Below are 16,858 nucleotides of genomic sequence, written 5' to 3'. Positions count from 1 at the left end.
TTTCAAGTGTCTGCAAGTTGATTTTGATAACAAACTACAGTAATATGACACCAGTGGGCCCATGGAAGGACAAATGCATTCAGAAATGACACTTGTATTAATTGGGAAATGTTTGTTGTGTAATTTTTAAGCACACAGGAGTCACTGGGCTGAGTGTTGGTAGAGTCTTTAAGTAAATGGGAAGATGTGAGGAAGAAAGTGGGGAAGATGTGAGTGAGGGAATAGCACATAAAATACAGACCTCTTTATTCAACATGTAATAGAATACAGTCAGTGTCATATTTATTCTTAACACTGGATGTAACCTGGTGCTGCTAAGTGATGAGGAGAGAATACACATTCTTCAAAATGAAGCAAAGCGGTAACGATTACAACGCTGGATTGTGGAGAAGAGGCCCAGCGCTCTGAAGCAGAACATGAAGAAGGACAGAGCGAGAGAGGTGATGGATTCATATCTTTATGAAGAGAAAAGGTGGATAGGACACATTGTTGTTACAATAAAGCTTGGTTTGAGGCAGGAGGAAATGTGGTCCATTGTACTGTGCCAATAATTCGTATAATGTCGTATTTTTCACATCAACAGTGCTGCAGAGGAGAACAGAGGTATTTTATTTTAGGTCCACTGTTACAAACACAGCTGCATGGATCAGGTACGTATCAGACCTGGTGCAGCTTCTCACTTATAGTTTCTATGGGAGACGATTATTTGGTGGTTTTCTATCTCATGTCACACAAATCTTAGAAATCTCCGTACCTATGAAAAGAAAAACACAGAATAGTGAATAGAAATAGATTAGAAGACATGCAATGAGCACCTGCTCCATGAATGCTGTGATGCATGTATCTCACAGCACCCAGGGTATGACCACAAATAACTACGACAGGTTTGGCTATAATGTAGACATTTATCTCTTCTGATTTGTCATATTGATTTTAGCTTATTGATTCTGGTTCATAAATTCCTTCAATTGTACGAGAAACGAGAAACAAACTGAAAAATGTCAAAGCAATCATCAACTATTTTTCCTCTGATTTAGGCAGCTCGTTATCCATAAACAACAGGATACTTGATTCCACCGTACTGTATCTCAACCCATTAATCTGCATCAACAATCAGACAACAGCAGTGCAGGTTGAAATCACGCCGTCATCTCGTCCACTCGGGAGCTTAATGAACTCTAACGCCGTTCAGATGCAGTTTATAAAGAGAACACTTTCTCTTACTTGGAAAGCTTTAATTGGGGCGACTGCAAAGGAACTCAGTGTGTTACCAGTTCAAATCAAATACAGTGCAAATGTACATTAGCATTGATCTGGTATACAGAAAACAGCAAGTTTATTTCATATTTTAGACGTTTAAATGACTTGTTTTTGCCGAGATAAGAGACGTGTTGAGATGTGCTTCGTTGTATGTTTCAGAGTGTGTATGTGACTCACTCTGGGCCATCAGCTGTGGGTGTGTTATAGCTTTGGAACAGCGGCTGCATGAAGAGCCCCAGAGTTCCTACCAGACACACCAGGATGAAGATCCACAGGAACAGACGGTCTATCACCATGGCCACATACTTCCAGTCTTCTATGATCTGGAACCAAACCAGCAAGTTACAGATTGTTAACACGGATCAAATCATGACGACAAAGTGAGTTTGTAGGAACAGACCTTCAGGGAAACACCATGTTTTAACTAGAAGAACACAAACTCATGAGGGGTCTCTGAAGGTTTGTGTGCTCACAATCCACCTATTTTACAGGTGATTGTTTGCTAGACCCGTCCCCGAAACAGTGACTGTCCAATAATAGTTTAGCACTACTAGTAGTACGCCCCGGAGCACATCATTAACTAACTAGTCTGTGAGGTTCAGGGTTACGTCTAATGTGAAAAAACACCCGTTTATGACCAGCACATCCACTGTGGTATTTCCCACTGTGTGAAAAGTAATGTTAGAAACTAGGTCCCGAGAGCTTAAACTTCAGCAGCCCCACACAGAATGAGCTGAGATTGCATTATGTTTGCTAAACACATTGCGTCCTCCTCCTCCTTGGCAACAAGCACATTTTTCATCCCTTCCCTGAAGTCGACAAGCAGCTCGACTACACATGAACAGCGCTACTCTGACATTCAAACTCAAACTGTGCATATGGAACGTGTTATGTGGATCATGTTGTGGATTAACCTGTGGATCTTCTGAGTGTGTCGAGATAATCGGTGGTACTTTTAAGAATAAACGAAGGAAATTGGATCAATAAAACACGTTTTGCTTTCACCTACGAGCGGTGTCGGTGCGAGCTGTGTGCATAGGACCAGAAACACGTGTCAACTTCAGGTTCACACTCTGCTAAAGGTTTGGATGCTACACCCCATGTCTTCTGCAACACCAATTTTACAACACAATATGGTGTGCAGCCCTTCAGTGGATATTTAAGCACTTTATTGGGTTCTCATTTTAATACAAGCTAGCTGGAGACAGTAAAGTCAGCGCTTCCAACAAACTCAAGGAGCGAACTCTTTCAGCTTAATATTAGTGATGAGAAGCTGCGTCTATGAAGCGCCATCAGGGTATAACTGCACTGCAGCCAAAGGAAGAGAGGCTGCTTGATGGAGAACAATTACAATGTATATTAAGTGTGAGAGTTTGGTGGGATTTTAGAGCCCATAGCCACAAATCTGGGGTTCGGGTTAGTCCGTCAGTCTGTGTTTATGAGAGTGTGTGCATGGGTTTCTGAGGTTGACAGGTTGGAATACTGTGACAGAAGGACAAAAGCAAATACTGAATGATTTAAGACATTTTGGTATGTTCTTATCTGTCTGGCCCTGATAACTTCTTCATTTTTGTACAGATCTCTTTATTGCCATGTCATCACCCATCTCCATAATCTGCTTTTATAGGTCTTGTCTTCCCTCATTCTTTCCAATAATGTATTCTGTCTTCCTTTTCTTTCATGCTCTGATCCTATCTCTTCCTGCTCATCATCACTTATGTATTCTTTTAAGCACGGCTGTATCTCCTCACCCCTTCATCGTCATCTTCTGTCTTCATGTGTTCAGTGATGTATCTTACTCCATCCACCGCCTCCTCCACATCTGCATCCCACTGAACAGCCGAAGGCCTCCGGAAGTCTGAAAACCCACCACCCCCATCTGGGATGTCGTCCACCTTCCAGCAAAACTTGTGTGCCAAGTCCTCATTCACGTAGAAAGAGTCGGCATCTGTTCGGATCCCACCGAGTCTGACGTTTGAATACTGCCTCTTGTCTGTGCCGCTCTGGGAGTTATTTTTCTCGGCGGTACTCCGGTTTGCATACTTCTTGCGGAGTTTATCACGGACGTTGGAAGATCCCGGACGCCTCATGAAGAGGAGGGTGGGGAGGCGGACTAAGAAGAAGCGTTTAACCCAGTCGGGCATGTGGTGGGTGGACGGGGAACGGTGATGCACATTGAGGACACAGACACTGGTCACAATGGAGAAAGTGACCAACACCATGGTGAACATCAGGTATTTACCTTTGAGAGAAAACAAAATCATGTGTTACTCTGTAATTGAATAAGTCTGAAACAATTGTGGGCATGATGTCCAACATGAACAAATAAGTCAGAATAAAGGTCCCGCATGGCTCACCTTCTTCAGGCTGCACATTCCACATCACTGCTTCCATCAGTACAACAACAACATCACGTCACACTCACCAATGTGCTGCTCTGAGGTGCAAAACATTGTCCAATACATAATCTCCCGTAAACATTACAACTTTTTACACTTTGGCTGTTCTACAGATTAAATAAATGAGATGTTATGGCTTTATTGATGGTAGGTGCTGGTAGACGAACATGCTAGCACTTTTCATCTTCTCATGTAATCCCTGCAAGAACGTTTATTACCCACAATGTGAAACTAGTCTTTCATGGGAAAAGTATTAACAATCTGATTATTTAGGCAAAATCTGACTGAAGGATATGTTTATGTCTTTGAACAAGATATCAAAGAAGTTACTTGTGTGTTATTTGTTCATTTAACTTTGATCAGAACTTAGCAGAGATCTTGACATATTTTAGATATTTATTATTTAATAATGCGAGACTCATCTGTAAGCAATGGTTCACGCCCCTAACTGCCTACAGCAGCACAAAGATGCTGATAAATATCACTGACCTATGAGTGGCACTGCGAGGGAGGTGGGTGGCACGATCTTTGATATCAGCAGCAGGAACACAGTGAGAGCCAGCAGCACGGAGATGGTCAGCGTCATCTTTTCCCCACAATCTGACGGCAGGTAGAACACCAGGATAGCCAGCGATGTGATCAGCACACATGGGATGATCAGGTTAATGGTGTAAAACAGTGGCTTCCTCTTGATCACAAAGTCATAGGTGATATCCAGGTAGGTGATGTCATCGGGGTCCTCGTTTTTGCGCGCAGGAAGCGAGACGATGTCCCACTCTCCGCTCGGCGTAAAGTCATCGCGGCTGGCAAAGTCGCTTGTGAGCATCAGATCCACTTCCGTGTGGTCGTAAGTCCAGGAGCGGAACTTGAGAGTGCAGTTCTGCTGGTCGAAGGGAAAGTTCTGCACCTCGATGGCGCAGGCCGACTTGTAGATGGCCGGGGGAAGCCAGAAGATGTCTCCTGTGTTGGAGACCACAGCGTTGCAATAGAAGGAAACCTCGTACACGCCATCAGCACTGTGAGAGGTTGTGGGTGAGAGGTAAGATCAGAAGGTGGATGGATTCAAAGTCTGCGATTACAATCAACACATAAATAAGACATGTTGGAAGTCTTAAGGCAGCACTGTAGACCTGTTCTCCCTTCATTGCAATGATAATAATCAGACAAACCCAAAATCCCCATCGAGTAACGTGCTTTTCTCTCGCAGATGTTGTGCTTGTAAAGCCCTGATGTTGTTGGAAAACCTCTTAACAGTATAGAATGATACACACTAACTCCATTAATACCACACAGTAATCCATTAAATGACTCCACCACACACACATTAACACATGCTGTAAATGTAGTTGCATTCTTTCATTACACTCACTGATCTGAAAGATCCAGATCACCTAAATCAAACATGTACACATTGCTCTTCTCTCTGTGGGATGACGTGCTCGTACGTACTTGTTGTAGAGCACTATATCAGGAAGCCAGATGTGTTTGGATGGTATTCGTAGTTTCTTGATGCCTTCGTACTTCTCTGGGTCCCATCTAAGCCTGTAGTCATTCCACTCCTGCAGAGAGAGCGTTTATGAACTCCCTTACTGACAAACACACCAGAATAGTGCGTGTTGAACACTGTGTGTGCATTGGATAGTTAGAAAGATGAAATCGTACCTGAAACAGCCACAGGTTGGTCGTCATTATCTGTTCTCTCTCATTCTACAAGAAAACAATAGTCAGCTTGTCATTCGATAAACATCATTTCCATAAAAATCCCTTTACAATATAAACGGTTGAATTATTATAATGCTGTCTACTGGCAGTGGATTTAGCACAACACACTAAAGATCAAACCCAAATATCAAAGCACACCTTTATGGAGAGGACGCAATCATTGTTAGTGTTATTGATATTATTCAGTAACAAAGATCTTTAACGTCTATGTGACGTCTATGTGACATCTATGTGACGTCTATGTGACGTCTATGTCACGTCTATGTCACGTCTATGTCACGTCTATGTGACGTCTATGTGACGTCTATGTGACGTCTATGTGACGTCTATGTCACGTCTATGTCACGTCTATGTCACGTCTATGTCACGTCTATGTGACGTCTATGTCACGTCTATGTGACGTCTATGTGACGTCTATGTGACGTCTATGTCACGTCTATGTGACGTCTATGTGACGTCTATGTCACGTCTATGTCACGTCTATGTCACGTCTATGTGACGTCTATGTCACGTCTATGTGACGTCTATGTGACGTCTATGTGACGTCTATGTCACGTCTATGTGACGTCTATGTGACGTCTATGTCACGTCTATGTCACGTCTATGTCACGTCTATGTGACGTCTATGTCACGTCTATGTCACGTCTATGTCACGTCTATGTGACGTCTATGTGACGTCTATGTCACGTCTATGTCACGTCTATGTGACGTCTATGTGACGTCTATGTGACGTCTATGTCACGTCTATGTCACGTCTATGTGACGTCTATGTGACGTCTATGTCACGTCTATGTCACGTCTATGTGACGTCTATGTGACGTCTATGTCACGTCTATGTGACGTCTATGTCACGTCTATGTCACGTCTATGTCACGTCTATGTCACGCCTATGTCACGCCTATGTCACGCCTATGTCACGTCTATGTGACGTCTATGTGACGTCTATGTCACGTCTATGTCACGTCTATGTCACGTCTATGTGACGCCTATGTGACGCCTATGTCACGTCTATGTCACGCCTATGTAACGTCTATGTGACGTCTATGTGACGTCTATGTCACGTCTATGTAACGTCTATGTGACGTCTATGTGACGTCTATGTGACGTCTATGTGACGTCTATGTCACCTCTATGTAACGTCTATGTAACGTCTATGTAACGTTACTTCTGACATGGATGTCTAGGAATTTCGGAAGAACCTGTGCGGTCGCTTAAAATGGTGAAACATGCAAAGCAGCAGAGTTAGCACTGCTGAGCTGACGGTTATTAACAGCGTTACTGGGCTCAGACACCGACTGGGAGCTGCGCTGGTCCCACAGAATATCTTATATTTATATTTAATGTAAACTATTAGCGGAATGTGTCCTGTGTGCTCGTAAGAGCCTTACATTTTCAAAACAATATTTGATGTCACCGCAATCAAAGCCCCAAATATGTGTTTTTGTGTATAAAACGATACTTACGACACTGATGAGCTGCGACAGAGACACCTGAATAGAGATGGTGACCTGTTGGCTCTTGTTGACAGCTGGTCTGATCAGCTTGTTGTAGCGCTCTGGACCCAACAGATAGTTCACCAGCCGCTCCTCTGCATTCTCTGCCCTGCTGCCTGCAGACCGTTCAGAAAACATTTCATTTAGAAAGAGCTAAAAACCATTTCAAATCTTAACAATACAGGTACGCTTGCATGTACCTTTAATGTACTTGTCTCGGGGTCGTGTGTCTCGCTTGTCGACTCATTGAATACAAAGACGTCACCGCATTATGTTTGCGTGTATGTTGCAGTTCCAAGCGTGATATTCATCACAGTATGTTTTCAGTCCAGTGACACCATGAATGATGAACAATAAACAAGTTGGGTGTAAATGAAGTAAATCTACCAAAGGGCGGAATCACGTGTTCTCTTTAGAGTGTGAGTGCGAGTGTGTGTGTGTGTGTGTGTGTGTGTGTGTGTGTGTGTGTGTGTGTGGGGTTGCGTGTTGCAGTCTCACACTTTACTGCAGGGTTTAGAGCAAAATAACAAACAAAACTCCAGTCATGCATCCATCAGTGTGAGAGGATCCCTGAAGCTTTGTGTTTCCTCAGCCCGAAATCATTGGTTACATAAAAGTGATCGTATGAATAAGTCAGAAGCAAAATGCTTTTGACCCGCTCTCCTGGCTTCCATAGACGTTACGTCTACATCGTCAAACAAAGTGACAATAGCGCAGAGAGCGTTTAATACCCCCCCCCCCCTCTGTGCCACATGAACTGTTGTTGTAAGAGAAGGCTGAATGAGCAAAGATGTTCTCTTTATACTACAGCACGCTGCTCTCTCAGGTCACTCTCAGTGTGTTCAGCTATTTAAAAGTGAGATTTAATTGAACTTAAAGGGACTTCAGTCTACAGTTCATTTTAACTTCAGAGGATAAATAACTTTCCATCAAGTAAAAACCTAAATTGTTTATTTGTGCCAGAGATTTGTTCGTTAAACTGAAGCTTAATTAACCTAATAGTTGGAGAACTTAATCACATTTAGATGCTCTCTTAAGTCATCAATGTATTTACAGTATGAACATGTGTGGTTAAGGAGTTTTAAACTGGTTATGAAACAGTTTCAGTTTAATACTGCTATATGACCTATGTTAGCAAACGAGACCAACATTAAGAAGACTATGATTATTCAGCTACTCTTAATGCCTGTTGCCTGGTCCGGTTCCCCATGAAATCCCACAAAACTATTTACCAGAACAGCCCTTGTTTACGTTTCCCAGGTAAAGACAGTTAAAAGCAAGAGTACGTTTTCCTTACGACTGTTTTATTTTTGACATTATGTTTTGTGGTTATGGATGATAATTGAGGCAGGATCAGCAACAAGGAAGACAAAGAAATTGACCAAAGGACAAAATAAATAAAAATAAAAATAAAGTGTCTCTTTTCACTCGTGCCCAAAGCAAATGCCTGCACTAGCCCGATAAAGATCTATACAACACGAGGCGGCGGTGCTCATGGAAACACTACCGCCTTTGTCCACAGGGGGCGGCAAAAGTGAAGTTTTCTGCAGGATTACGGTCGCAGTTTGAAACAGTTTGAAGCACGTGGTCAACAGAACAAAACACAAAACTTTGTCCGGTTTAGAGAATAAAATATCATAGTTTGGCTTTAAATTACTACAAAATTGACAGAAAAAAACCCGCAAAAAAAATATGTTTTGGCAAACAAAACAACTTGGTTACATTTAGGCAACAAGAGTAAGTTCGGTTCACATAAGACACAAACAGCAGTCTGTGTATTCTTCACCCATCCACAAACCCAACCTTTAAACTAGCAGACTTCCACGGACTTATTTCAAACGTATTTGTGATACATCAAAAGAAAACATAATGCAAGACAAAATACTTTCTCTGAAAACAGAATTCACGAGGTGCTTTTGTTGTATACACTGAAAAAAAAAATAAGTGACATTTACTTGAAAAAAGCTAGGTAACAATTTGCACTCAGAAATTCCAAGTAATTTTCACTCAGGAATTCTCAAGTTAAATTTACTTACTAGTAAGAATTGTTTTTTATCCAGAATTTGCAAGTAACTTTTACTTGCAAATGTCTCCCTTAGACATAAAATGTACTTAGCCTTTTATAGTAATCTTTACTCAGGCTACCTTTGCATCCAATTACAAAACCCCAGTAAAACTCAATTAGGTGTTTCATGTATATTTAACTAGCTTTTCTTTACTTTTTTAATTGAGAAATATTAAGTAATATTTACACAATATATCTTTTATCTACTACTACTCTACACAACTATTCAAATATGAATGTTGCATTTTTTAAACTGGGCTAGTTATTTAATAAAATTGTCTTAACATAAGGCTTCTACAAAACATGAAACATCTTCTTTTAAACTACAGCAGCTTTACTTGTTAACTGGTGAAAGAGGTCACTGCTGACAGACACACAAATACCAACATATATAATCTGGTTGGCATTGCCAGACAAAACATTTCTAAATCAGTGCTGCCAATAAGAAATTTAAGAACACAAACGTTTAGTCATTTAACAAACTTTTAATTTGAAACGATGGGTATTGCTGGACAACACTTGGATACACATAGATATAGCCCATGAGCAGAAGGCAAGCCTTTGCCACACTTTGACAGTCATCAAGAACCTCTTTTCCCTCGATGACGACGAACACGATTGTCAGGAGTGAAGCCTTTCTGTGTTGCATTTCCATGGATGACAAGGATCTTCATGACATGTTGAGCATAGTCCTCTTCAATGACATCTTTGAAATTCAAATTTACTAATGTTCATTTTTACGTCTTCGAGTCTGATGTGTTCTCAAAAAAGGACAATAGTGGGGGAAACTAACAAAAATATTTAAAGTGTTCAAATGCGTCATTCTCAGTGTATATGAGCCCAACACAATTTTATATAATATCAATATATGATATCCAAACTTTACCAGGCTGGGTGATTCCAGCATGGGTCTTGGTTCCTGCAACTCCGCCCTTTGTCCCAAGTATCTCCAGAAAGTTGGTAGTGCAATTCTCCAATTTCGACAAAAAGGTTCGCTCCAGATGAACTGTGGTTATTCTTCTGAACTCCTCATTGATCTGAAACAAAAGACAATAAAAAACAACATGATCAAGATGAGGTACCTAAAACAATTAATGCAGTAGTCCTCCCAGTATAATGTACTATTGAGCAGCAACAAACTACTACTTCAAATGTATATGTCAAGCTAATTAAACTATAACAGTACTAAGTTGATTTTACCTTGTGTCAACTGTTGATGTCAACTTGCTGAGAGTGAACGTCCTTTAATATTCTGTGAAATATATAAAGAAATTATGTTAAAACATGAACACACAACATTAAATCTGAATTTGGCTTAAATCTTCATATTGATAGCATGTTTTATCCCCACACACAAAAACAGCACATAAACAAGCCACCATAACGTTAATACTGAGATACACAGCAGGCCTGGTCATGTTGATATGCGACACTAACTCAACACAGTACTGGCACCTTGTTTCATGCCCAAAGCCTTCATCATCAAGGACACCGCACTGGATAGAGACATAAGAGACCAGTTTAAAACTGATGACAGAAATATAAGTTACTGTAAAAATATGTCAGAATATGATAGTGACAAAATAATGTTAAGTGTATTAGACTCGCTCTAAAGTCACTAATTCCACCACATATGGAATATTTTTTAGCACATTTCCCTCATTCGACCTCGGCTGCACTTGAGGATGTCCGAGAGAAAGCGCGCTGTGTGCGTGACTCAGCACAGCAAAGCACCTGTGTGGCAGAAGTGGGCTTCACTTAACCGAAGTAATTCAGCCCCCCTCCCCCCCACGTCGACGGAGCGCAGCCGGTCGAGCACCGTGTCCCCAGGCCAACAACTTTTCAAGGGAGAACCCTGTAAAGTCACGACCAAAACCACCAAAAACAGCCACAAAATGTAGCGCCGTGAGCCATGTCTGTAATGCTGCCCCAAGTTAGCTAGCACGATAGCCTAACTAGCTAGCACGCTAAACTGACCAGTTCGCTACTCTTCAGTGTTCACAACTCAAACACAGACTTGACCGAAGGCTCAACAGCAACGTAGAGCATTAATTAAACATATAACCTACCCCAAAGGCTCCCGTCCATGAAGTTCCTCTCCTCAGGTGAAACGCTGCCGTCCTTGTTCAGGTTCTGCTGTTCCGTCGTCTCGTTGACGAAAGGAGCGCGAAATCTCCTCTGACGTCACCCCGAGTACGCGCTATAGGTTGCCAGGTTTTACTCGTATTACCCAAGTACATTTTACTTTGTTGTGTCAGGTAGTGCATTCAATACAGTAGTTTAGTAGATATTACTTGGTGTGAATGATTACAATTTACTTATAAAAATGAGGATACATAATTACAAACAAATACCAAGTAACACATTAAGTAAAAGGTGATATTTTAAAGTAAAAGCACTGAAATGATAATTTCTTGTAAAATTTACAAAAATAATCGAGGTAATAATTACAAGGCCAAAAACTCATTTTTTTCAGTGTAGGAACATAATTATCCCAGCAGACCCACTTCATTGAACCACATACTTTCATGCATGAGTAGTTCCAGCTGAAGGTAACAGCAATTACTGTTGGAAAGAGTACCCCAAATATTTGGCGCTCTTATAACATGGTTTGACTCACGATGGAGCAGAACCAGAGACATTGTCTGATTGTCAAAACCTGGCGCCCACATTTCCTACAGTGTAACTTGACTGCATGTGGTTCTGTTCGGTCAGGTGTGTTATGCTGATAGTAGTTCATGTAGCCTCGAGCTGCAAGCCTCGAGCAGAGATGAGGAGCGGTCAAGGAGGTCTGGTGGGATCACTTAGTTCTACTCCACACGCTCCCATTTATTTTAATTTTCAAACTCGCAGTCTTCAGACACGTTACTCAAAGCTGACTCAAGTAACGATTTATCAGACTTCACAAAGCTCCCTCTAGAGCCACAATAGACTCATACAACTTACCAAGACCTAACAGACTTTACTGTGCAACATTGATGGAGTAGTTTATTATACTACTGGGACTGGTGTGTTTTTTTGACGGCTTCAGTTGAAACTCAGATGCTGTTACTGAGGAATGGTGCCAGACATCATCTCACAGTACAAGGCCTGCTCACGTCTTCCAACGCTCACAACAACATGCTGGCAGACGCAGCAAAGTACGATCTGCCTTCATGGTGTATTACATCATTTAAATAATTCAAAGCTAGATTTCAGGGTCTCTTTGCCTTAATGGATGTTACAGAGAAATGGCTGACTAGGCTGCCTGACTAGGCTGCCTGTCATACCTGATCTGGGTCAGATTCCACTTGTTTTTGTAGAGCAGACATGACTATTGATGGCTCTGATTTACTTTTTCTGTCTTAATAATGTTGTCCTATTGAAAGATAAGTCTCGCCTACAAACTGGAGCTAAAGCAGAGCCTACAAGCTAACACCATTTCATGGTCCCATTATGCAACAGTCAACACTCTTTAGAAGAAAGCCTGAACCAAGGTTAGCTTAGTAAAAGGAAGCTCTTCTTTTAGGACAGTGGTGCCTAACAGAAGGGAGACGCTGCTTTCTTGGCAGTAGGTAAAAAATAGCCTTCTGTAAATTATTCAAAGAGCCCATCTGCTTTTACTCACGAGTGTTTTAAAAGTATGATTACTACACACAGTTTTTAAAACCCCGTCTCTGCGGCAAAAGTTGAGTGTTGGCTGCTTTAAAAACTCAAATTTGTTGCAAAAGACATACAGCATCGTCTCCTCCTAGAGACGTCCTTTGGATCTGAGGTAGGCAGGCTGTGTGTGAGGTCATTTCCTCAATGCTGTTCAAGGCAACAAGAACTAAACATTTATAAAATACACATAAACTACACATGGTGGGTTTTGCACTCAAAGCATTTCTGTTAGGAAGTCGTGTTGCCTTCATACAATATTCCATTTCAATAAAGGAAAGTGATTGAGTGGTTTAGTGGTTATGATACTCCTGGCATGTGGGAAAGAGTTTGATCAGAGGGCGATGAAAATGGTCAAACTAATAATTAAAAGCAAAAAATGAAAGACAATTGCACTGCCTGTTGAGTTATAAAAATGCATAAGAGTGACTCTAGCTCCACTGACTAAGAGCACTAAGATGACAAGCTCTCTCTCTCTCTCTCTATCTCTCTATATATATATATATATATATATATATATATATATATATCGTGATTACAATATACATCATGACAAAGCATGTTTTCTTGTAATTCAATGAATAAATGTGGGTATGAAATAACTACATGTTACAGCCTATTTTTGAATAACATAAGAGTTTCAAGTGAAAACTAATATATGTCCTGCGTTTACATGAGTAGTCACATTAAGACAATAGCTTGATTTAACAACAATGAGCAGAATTCTTATCAATTCAGATTTCCTGAGTAATTTGAGTTATGCGCTTATCAATTTTGACAACATAATTGTGTGTCTCGATATATGATTTCTTCACAATACATTTCCATTGAATCAATACATTGACGATAGATTATCAAACTGAATTAGCACTCGTGTAACACGTCTACACCGGTTAGTGTTCGTTCAGTCCGTCTGCTTCAAGGCTCCTCACTGTAAGATGTTCATATCAAATGAGTGCCACCTTTAATGTGACCTACCTGTGCAGGATTACAGGACATTACTAACTTAACAGGACAATTCATTATCTAGCAGCAGTTCACTTAGACCTAATCTTTACAGTGTGTGTGTGTGTGTGTGTGTGTGTGTGGTGACGTTTTCCTGATGGTGAACTTGTGCACATGGACAGCGTCTTATTGTTTTAGTCAATGTACAGATGCTGAAGCACACGAGGCCATTCCTGTACGTCTCGAGACTTTCATCAAAACAACAGTTTTACTACGTCACCGCACTTAGATACGCGTCCAAACTTTGTGAGATTGAAGGAATATAGAAGAACATAAGAACATACCTGTGTGCGAGAGAAAGAAGAGCAGGAGGACAGTGTTGGCAGTCATCTCCTTTCTGATTCCTTCAACAGACTTGGTACTTTGTTATGTTCTCCTCCAAACAGAAGAAGAGCTTCACTGTGAGCAGCTCTGATCAGCAGTGTTTATGTTCCGTCGTGATGCGGATCTGGTTCCTTCGCTTCTCTGCGCTGGTTCACTCACACCTGCTTCGGTTCGTCGTCTTTTGCCTGAATATTCAGCAGCGCAATAATGACAGAAACTTCTGAAATATACTAAACAGGACATTTGTTTCAAATGTTTATTTGCCAAAGATTACATGTTGGTCTCTTATTTCATAGCCGACCACTAGAGGAGCTGGGCTGACCATTGCGCACCGCCGCCTCAGCCACAAACCAGCCACGATCACATGTAAACCGCTCTCCATCCAAATCCACGAGTCCAAATAAGTGTCCGGGTGTTGTGTTCATGCCGCTCCAAAATCTCTGAACTTCTTCATCTGTGGATCAAACCAGCAGCGCTCACCTGCGCCAGGTTCGCTCTCCTCCGGTGAAGCGCGGACAAGTTCTAGTGCGTAGAGAAATTGCCGCAGTTGCAGAAAGTGCAGGACGCACTGACAAGACCCTCGTTGTGCACGTGTTACCTCCGGTAACTACTAGCGGTTTATGTCGGAGGCCAGCGACGGATTACTATGAAAGTCCGTGTTGCCCGGAGGAGAAGTCGGGAGGAGAAGCCGGATGTGGAGGGGGGGGGGGGGGGGGGTGAGTTAGTGTGCTTCTTGAGTTGCGGACCGGAGTGAAAAAGATTCACGTCATGGATTGAACTGATGTTGAGCGGCCGGTCTGCTCTGCTGGCCTCCGTCCTGCCAGAGGAGCTGTGATCTACTTTCACGGCACCACGTGAAGACAAACTAGAACAATACAGAGAAGAGAAGAAGAGACAAGCATGACCGAGCACGTGCAGCCTCCACCCGTCTGATCTAAATATGAGCCATTATGAGAATCTATTTTAAGCTGCTTTAATATATAATATATAATATTATATATACATACATACAGAAAATATATTGTATTGTGTTATTTATATACATATTTGTTTACATTTGTTTTTTTTAAGTAAATACATTAAGTGCATATGCATGTAATACTACTTTCACTTACTTTTTAATTGACATTATTACATGTAATTGTTGTAGTATTTTTTTCTATGGACCCAGGAAGAGTAGGCTATAGCTGTTGAACTAACAGCTAATCGGGAGACTAATAAATTAAATGAAACGTTACATTCAACTTTATTTGAATTGTCACATATACATTAAATCTTACCTCTGTCCTAAGCATAGGGACAGTGGGCTGCTGTAAAGCAGGGAGCAGCTTGTCTTGCTCACAGACACTTGCAGACAGGGGGAGACAGGGATCACACCAATGAACCGGTGATCATAGAAAGACCCCCTCCACTGAACGGGCACCCCACATCTGGTTGATCCCTGTAACAGCAACATGCAGTGAGCAAGACATTACACACAGGCACTGTGCATCTGGAAAAAGAAGAATCAGTATCCTCAAACCTTGAATCACAACTTCTGTCCAGAATGTTTTCCCACAAATAAGTTAAATGTTAAAATGTGCTAAAACTACATCTACTTCTTCTCCCTCACTGAAAATCCATAATCAATGGCAAATGATGTTCATTTCAATACTGCTGTCTCCTACTTCACTGAGAAGTATCTTAGTGTGTAACAGAGATTTCAAGTTTCCACATCAAACTTATCATCCAAATAGTGACGATGTAAAATCCTGCTCATGTCTTTAACTGAGAGTTAAGGGAATAAAGAGAAACATTCCCCTTTAGTAGATGTATGTGAGAAATACATCATTCTACACAGTGAAGGTAAAACATTAAGTCACAATAAGCAGAACACATTTTTGTGCAGAGGCTTTAACAATCACAATAAATACAAGAATGGGAGTAGTGGCAGTTGCAGTAACCACATATTTCTTTATTCATTATGCACCAACAGGCTTTGTGTATCTCTAATTATTCTCGGGGTTGACAATTTGCTTTTATTAAGTGATACTTTACTTTGAAACTTATTCTGTTAAAAGAGCCAATATCTCCAGTTCTTACTATCCTACATCATCATCCATCAAAGGCACAGTCATGGTGCATATGTGGGCTTGCCTTTATAAAAGTATTTTTAACAGTCGGACCAGGTGCACGATGCAATGATTTGCAGTCTCACTAAGAGGAGATTCATGTCACAGGCCACTCTGCTGCAGAAGTCACCGTGAAGAGAGAGAAAGGATTGAGTGTGAAAGCAATAAAGAGGAGAAGACATGAAGAGGCAGCACCGCTTCTTAGATATTCCTGCTTGTTGCTCATGAATAACCCATTGCAGATTCAGTCGCATGCATGGATTCTTCTTAGCCAGGGACTGAGATGTTTGTTTAAAACACACAATGCACAAGCAGGATATATGAGAAAATAACCTTATGGATCTTATTCTGTCAAAAAGAATGAAACCCATTTTTATAATTGAATCTAAATCAGAAGTCAATTTTTTTTCACTCCCATTTCCGCACACGCCTGGCAGCGCCTTTGTGCAGCGGCCAGTCCCTTCCCCCCACCTGTTCCTCACAGCAAGTCCCCGCCTGCAGTGTGGTTCTCAGCACTGGACAACACTACCACCCCGTGAGAAGAACACAGCAGTGTGCATCTAAGGCCATGCAGTCACAAAATCACCTAAAACTAAAACAATGTCAACAACAATGAGTGATGGGAGATTTGCCCATTATTGATGGTTTAGCATGTGCATGAATCCCTCACAGACCAGGCCAAATAACCAACACATTACTCCGTCACACGGCCCAGTGGATATTTCAATCCACCATAATGGAGCCTAGTGTCTGCTTTAGAGCCTAGTGTCACCTGATAAGTATAGTCGCACAACTACAGAAGAAATGGCAACATCTCCCCAGAAACACTTTAAATACTAA

At 41.4% G+C, this 16,858-nt stretch overlaps 1 protein-coding gene and 1 long non-coding RNA gene across 2 annotated transcripts; both read right to left on the bottom strand.

Annotated features, from left to right (window-relative positions):
* Positions 1-738: 738 nt before the first annotated feature.
* Positions 739-15,530, bottom strand: LOC142948725 (neuronal acetylcholine receptor subunit beta-2-like). The gene is given in 10 exon segments (XM_076090860.1): positions 739-754; positions 1,438-1,583; positions 3,012-3,502; positions 4,149-4,675; positions 5,109-5,218; positions 5,322-5,366; positions 6,845-6,990; positions 13,868-13,951; positions 13,954-13,994; positions 15,520-15,530. Coding segments are annotated over 10 exon segments (1,617 nt in total).
* LOC142948673 (uncharacterized) lies at positions 9,415-10,283 on the bottom strand. The gene is made up of 3 exons (XR_012953533.1): positions 10,140-10,283; positions 9,826-9,976; positions 9,415-9,645 (listed from the first exon to the last, which is right to left on the bottom strand). It is a non-coding gene; the product is annotated as an uncharacterized LOC142948673 (long non-coding RNA).
* Positions 15,531-16,858: the final 1,328 nt, after the last annotated feature.

Source organism: Anarhichas minor, unplaced genomic scaffold (genome assembly GCF_050575085.1).
Source record: "Anarhichas minor isolate MPS153535 unplaced genomic scaffold, ASM5057508v1 ptg000012l, whole genome shotgun sequence".
NCBI lineage: Eukaryota > Metazoa > Chordata > Actinopteri > Perciformes > Anarhichadidae > Anarhichas > Anarhichas minor.
This window is presented reverse-complemented; position numbering and strand designations above follow the sequence as displayed.